Raw genomic sequence first — 6,866 nt, forward strand, 5'->3', positions numbered from 1 at the left:
TAATTTATAGGTCAAAAAAGTTATTTTAACTTCATAATTTCCTTCATAAATGCATATACTGTACATCTATTTTTGTCATTAGGTTACTTTCTTTTGTTTACAAAACGTGTATATGTACTGTTTATGAAAATTCATCCTGATCTAGGGGTCATCTGTGTTCACAAGGGGGGTTTGGTGATGCTGTAACTCTTCCTGGGCTTTGTGGAGGCCTGAAGCCATCAATAGTTCAGATAAGACAGAGAGATGCATGGGAGAAGCAGGGGAACTCAGGAAAAAGGGGATCTCAGAATTCCGCAAATCAGACTTGTGGTTTATACCTCCAGAAAGATAGCACTGCTTCTCTTTATGTGCACACGCCTTAGTAAACCATGGATTACCGATTGAATCCTGTGTTTGGCTGGGTCTCTTCTCTTCTCATTCACTGAAGCTCCTAGGGTGGGTGGAAATCTCAATATTACTAATATTTGGATACATTGGTATTAATGACCATTGTAAGAGGCTTTTACATTAACCCAGGTTCTGCGGTAAATGGCTCCCTTGGAGATGAACAACTGACTGTGCAGGGTACTGCTGTTCTGGGACAATATGGGCAAAGCTCAGTCGTGTTATTCAATCAGAGGCTCAGACCAGATTGAGGCATTCAGCCTTTTGCTTATCACACCATTCATAAGTCATCTCTGAAATAGTTGATTAGTGGTAAGGATTATGCTGGCCAAGTGGTGTCTAAATGCAGATTCCTGGAAATGCGCATTTGTGACTTTGTAGGCTTTTAAGTGCTTTCCCTCTTTTGCTTACGGTCTGTTTAAATTGCTTTGGCTGTTCCACGGTCTCCAGTTGCTATATTTCATCTCCCTGGCACATGTCTCTCTTCTCCTTGTGGAATTATTTGTAAAATATCTGTGGTGATTCCAGGAAATCGGGTTATTCATGAACAGGGTTTTGATTGTATATTTGTTTGGCAGGCATACAGGGCACCTAGAAACTGATGGAGGCAGTAGCCAAATCTCACTACATTGACCTGCCGAAAAAGTCATTGGGTACATGGATATCATTAGATGCATTAATTCTCTTTACAAAATTCTCTTCCACTTTATTGTAATTGCATCAGTTATCATAATCAGATCAACATGTAACCAGTATGTGTGCCATTTATCGTTTTAAATGTTTTTTCTTGTTTTATTACATAGATAAGTGGGTTCAGTGGGTTGACTTTATCCCTGAACATTACTGTAATCAGAGGGGATGCAAGATAGACAAACAGACAGAGAAGTTACTAACTGGGTGAACAACAGGCTAAAGCAGTAAAATGTTCAGTGGCTAAAACAACAATAAAAATAGTAAATTAAGTTAACATAAATGTTTTAAAAATCTCATAAATAAAGTGTATTAAGCCTTTAGTCTTAAGACTCATGCCATAACTTGCAATGTTCATCTTCTTTTCATCTCGGAGAGTATTGTGGAAGGGGCCTGTGAATGATTTGTATTAATATTTAATATTTACTCATAAAGTCAGGCAATAGTTCTTGTGCATGATAGATATCATTATTAGTAAAGTTGTTCCATATTCATATAGATTGAAAGATTTCCATATGTTAATTTCAGCACCTGTGCACCCTCTTATCTAGCTGCCTAAAAGGCTTAGCAAATAGGATTAGAGAGTAAGGGGGAAAAAATCTGGCGAAATGCCATCTGTCTATCTTCATCAGAAGCTAGTGCACCATGTCAACTATGCTCTCTTTAGCAACATTGCATCCTACCTAAGATGCATAAGAAATATTTTTTTTAAGTGTTTGCTAAATGCAAAGCAATGCAAACACCTGTAGGGAGAGATAATAAAGAACTGAACGCTTCCAGGAATTCATTTTCAAGTCATCTGCTCTAGAAACTGGGATTTAAAATGCTGGACATCACGTGGAAACATTGTTTGTTCATTTTTACCTTCGTTTTCATGATGGTAAATTCTGACATAAGAACAGGTACGTAACTATACATAGGCCTATGTGTCTTTGGTCATATCTATTTGTGTATTGATATGCAAGAGTACATTTTATTTTTTTCAGTTGCAACACCTGGGATATTACCAGATGGTTTATCTTCCCAAATTGGACTGGATGATACTCAAGAGACAGTTAGGTTTTTGTTGAGTCAGTCAGTTTTGCAAAAAGGCATTCAGATGGCACACTACCAGTCACAGAATGAAGAGAAAGGCGGGATTTCCCGGAGAAAACGCAATGTGTTGTTTCCCAGTGGAGTTAAACTTTGTGCGCAAGAAACTGTGGAGCAAGCTATTGCAAATCACCTGGATTACTTTCACCTGCGAGGTGAGTGATTGTTCAAGCGCATGCTGATATTTTCCTACTGATATCCATATATTGAGTTTGTTTGTTGACAAAGTGCTCCTTACCCTCATGGACCAAAGAATGTTTATTTATCAAAATTACAGAAATGTCCATGAACAGCTTTTCAACTTTTTGAGAAAATGTGTGAGGCCAGGCTCAGTTTGTGAATTCTTAAACTTCTTGGTTTCTGAGCCCACATTTAAGCAGCTAGCACTTGAAATATTATATATTGTTAGACATTTTAGTCAGTGTGTGTGATTAGTGACTGGTAAGTATGTTTTACTGTTCGTTATGAGATGGCTATCTTTTTCAAATGTTTTGCTGCCATTTTTGGAAACGAAATCACTGAGATCACAGTGTAGATATTATGTACAGTACCCCCATGTGAGAAAGGACAAATAGGCTTACTTGAACCATGCTCTCTACCTTTTTGGACTATTCATACTACTGAAGCTGCTGCAGCTGCCAACAACTCAATACAATCAGGGATGTCAGACTCCAGCCCAGGAATTCTGCAGTATTTACTGGTTTTGAGGGTGTTCCAGCACTTGTGTGTTTAATTTACGTTACTGATTGGCTTAGGAGTCCATACAACCTATTTCCAAGGTCTATATTGGCTACGGATTTAAAGGAAACCATAAAATCCTGTAGACACTGAGGCTCTCCAGGCTATAATCAAAATGTTTTAAAAATTATTTTAAATAATGTGTTTTTTCAACTGTTGCTTTTTCATTTCCATCTTCGTGGTCATTGGAGAAATATTCCTGAGCCATGGTTGTTTAGCCCTGTATATTTCACATAAATGTGTATTAAACCTGCTGGAGAAATGTGACAACAACTTACAAATATCAATCACAAAGACACAAAGCCCTTTAACCCTCTGGGGATGTGTGCTTTCGCAAAAGACAACTGAATTAAGAAGCTGCTATGTCACAGTCAGTCTCCAATGCCAGTGGGGCCTTTTTTCTCTAAATGGGTGGGGTAGGGAGAAGAGAATCGGCCATTTAAAAAAAAAAAAAAAAAAGGCGCATTAATGGACTTAACAGAATGCTGGCAGCTCAGAGTTAGGTCCCGCAAGCAGAGGTGAGGCAGGAATGAAGCATCTCCTGTCAGGCAGAAGGAGCAGGTATTTCAGAAGCACATGTGCTTCTGCCTAGAAAGTGCTTGGACTCAAATAGTAGAGCGCTGTCATCAATGTGAACTCCACTCACTGGCCTGGAACTGGCATCTCCTCCACACTGGTCAGATGTGCAGAGCTGTCAGGCTAGATGAAATAGTGCTTCCTGACACCTGATATTCTTTCACTGTTGGACCTGGGATGCTTTTCAATTCACAGAGATATTTTCTATTGTGTCCTTTTTTATGGTATTGCCAAAAATACTTTTTGAAACTTATTACAAGCCATTAAAATACTTAATTATTGTCCAAAACAATGATTTAATGAGGAAACAAGGACACATATTTTACATAAGAAATAGGAGCCAGAGAAGCCTGTTAATTGCTAATCACAGATCTCCACTTTCTTATTCAATGAAATGGGCTGCTGTTATGTCCTTGTTGAATTATCAGCATTATTAGATTCTTAGGGCATGGAAATTTAGTGCTGACAGCAATGCGTCTATATTTAAAGCAGAAAAGGTTACATTTTTGTATTATTACCCAACAAATTTGTATATATACTGTAAGTCAACCAAGAACCCAGCATCTTATTTCTGGATCCCTATTTCTAATTTGTGGAAAGTAATCAACAATATAGCAGTACCACTTTTACTTCTATTACTTCGGGTCCTAGTGGTGCTACTACTTCTTCTGCTGCTACTACTACTGCTACTATTATTACTATTATAACTACTACTACTAGTACTACTACTAAAACTACTTGTACTACAACTAGCAGTATTACTCCTACTACTACTACTACTACTACTGCTATTACTACTGTCTTATTATTTTTAATGTGCAACTTTTGAATCAAAACTTTTTGGCTTGAAAGTGCAAGCTTCAGTTACACATGGAAAACATTTTCATGCTTTAGCATTCAATCCTGAAATACACAAAGGCTGTGAGTGATGAAGAAAATCCTGACTACAATCTGCCTCTCTGGGGGGGACATCATCTCTACTGACTGTGTTCCAGTGTACTGTGTGGGCCTGACTCAGTTTAAAAACTGTTTTATGGCAGGTTTCCTGTCCTATAGTTGTAAAAAGGTTTGTGCAGGAACCGTCTGTGAAGGGTAAAGTAAGAAAGCAGACAGTGTGCCAGAGTGTTTCAAGTGATTGGATGGGGTGTTAAGGGTGCAGCACTGCCCTTCTTTGACTGTGCTCTGTGTGTGACTGTGCTCAAGTGTGCCAGGAGACAGTGTGGGAGGCCTTCAAGATCTTCTGGGACCGTCTGCCAGAGCGTAACGAGTACCAGGACTGGATGACCATGTGCCGAGAGGGCAGAGCCAGCACCCTCGATATAGGCACCAATTTTAGCCAGTCCTCAGAACACATGGCCCTGGTGCACAGGGTAAGTGGATGCATGGTACAGATGGAAAGTTGAACTGAAAGTATAAAACAGTTGAAAGGAAGAATTAATGCGGACCAAACACAAATGAAGCCGTTGAATATAGAGACTATAGTGTCTCAATGTGGCATATCATTGCCCAAATCTCTATTGATGCTAAATGTCAACCCTTGTGCATCCTCAAAAACATGTATCATGTATATTAGAATTTTCTTGTCATGATTGCCCATGACATGGCTTGACATGACCATTTGCAGTATGGTTCTAGCAGTTTAGATTGACATAAATGATGAAATGATCATGGGGCAATGCGTTTGACAGTTCTTTTAATGCAGATCAATTCTATGTTTTGATTGATCCATAGTGGTGACCCATACAGGCTAATAAGGGGATAGATCACCACAGGAATGAGCAAGGAAACTATAACTTGTGGTGCATGGCCTCCTAATAAAAGGACACGGTCTGCATGGAGTATACTACAGATGCACCTATTCTGTGATTTTATAACACAATTCAAATGTAGCTGTTTGTAAATATTCATGTGTGTGTGTGTGCGTGCCAGTATTCTTGGCCAGATGTTATTCAAAATCACCTCTTTCCCTGTTTTTAGAGGATGCCACTGTCTGGGTCAAATAGGTAAGACTGTCCGTTTCCAGGTCTTTTTAATAGAAGACACAGAAGAAAATTGAAACTTAAATTCAACTGAAAACAAGTTATTTACATACTTCGAGATCAAAATCAATTATGCAAACTGAATAAAGCTGGACATGGACTAAATAATGAATTACAGAGAACATGTGAAGCAGCCTGGATAAAGATAGCAAACCATAATTTATCAAGAGTGTAACATGTTTGTATTTTGTCTGCAAATAGATTTGTGTGATATTTATTTGTACATGTACATTGATCGAGCACTACAGAGACAATCATGAATGCTAATGTTGTTGTTGATGTGAATGTTAATGTTGGCAATTCAGCAAATTTATGTGTCACTCATAAATCATGTGCCTATGCCATGTGCCTATTTACAGTTATTGACATTACCTGTTTATTTAGTCATTATGAAGAATGAAGACGCTACAGTATGTACTACTTATGTATTACTACTTCATTTCTGTCAGTGAGGCTTCAACTAGCAGTTGCATAGCTTCCACAAGGCAAGCTTGATTGTCTCTGTGCCCTCATTATAGACACTCCTGGAACTTGTCCTGAGGTTCGTTCACCCCCGCATGTGAAAGGGCTTGGCAACACCTAACCCCCACCGCTATGTGCGGATAGAGGCTGTTTACGCTACAAGGCGCTTATAAACAGTCCATTTACCATCCATTTACCATTAAATGGTAAATGGACTGCATTTTATATAGCGCTTTTATCCGAAGCGCTTTACAATTGATGCCTCTCATTCACCCATTCACCCACACACACTCACACACCAACGGTGAAAGGCCATGATGCAAGGTACCAATCAGCTCGTTGGGAGCAATTAGGGGTTAGGTGTCTTGCTTAGGGACACTTCGACATGGCCAAGGCGGGGGATCGAACTGGCAGCCCTCCGATTGCCAGACAATCACTCTTACCTCCTGAGCTATGTCGCCCCATGAAATTAAATGCTTTTTTTTTTTTTTTGTTTATACATTTGTGTCCTTAATGGCTGCTATAAAATCATTTCAGTGTTGCCGGTTGAATCTGCCATGTGTTTAAAATGTTCTGTATTAAATCAGCTCAGCTTGATAGAGCAGATTTGATTATAATAGAGTAGGGGAGAGCTGGGCCAAGTCTAGCATGGGGTAAAATGTGACACAGACTTTATAGGTAGATGAATCGAGCTTGAATGACATATTTCAGGTTAAACGCGCAGAATTACCACCTCTTTGTCTCCAATGAACAGCGGGAGAGTTAAGTAAATATTTTGGGAGATATTGCCAAAAGTTAATGTATGTCCCCGAAATTTCATTGTGGTTTGTAATCATAGCCAAGGGATGAGATAGATTAATCATTTTTTGTACAAACAATCTCTAG

The 6,866-nt window shown here is 39.0% G+C and overlaps 1 protein-coding gene across 1 annotated transcript; it reads left to right on the forward strand.

Annotated features, from left to right (window-relative positions):
- Positions 1 to 1,705: 1,705 nt before the first annotated feature.
- On the forward strand, positions 1,706 to 5,524 carry LOC135250621 (interphotoreceptor matrix proteoglycan 2-like). The gene is made up of 4 exons (XM_064327131.1): positions 1,706 to 1,976; positions 2,061 to 2,321; positions 4,684 to 4,850; positions 5,458 to 5,524. The coding sequence occupies exons 1-4, from the start codon at positions 1,898 to 1,900 to the stop codon at positions 5,485 to 5,487; spliced, it is 537 nt and encodes a 178-aa protein (XP_064183201.1). The 5' UTR covers positions 1,706 to 1,897; the 3' UTR covers positions 5,488 to 5,524.
- The last annotated feature ends 1,342 nt before the right edge of the window (positions 5,525 to 6,866 follow it).

Source organism: Anguilla rostrata, chromosome 3, assembly GCF_018555375.3.
Source record: "Anguilla rostrata isolate EN2019 chromosome 3, ASM1855537v3, whole genome shotgun sequence".
NCBI lineage: Eukaryota > Metazoa > Chordata > Actinopteri > Anguilliformes > Anguillidae > Anguilla > Anguilla rostrata.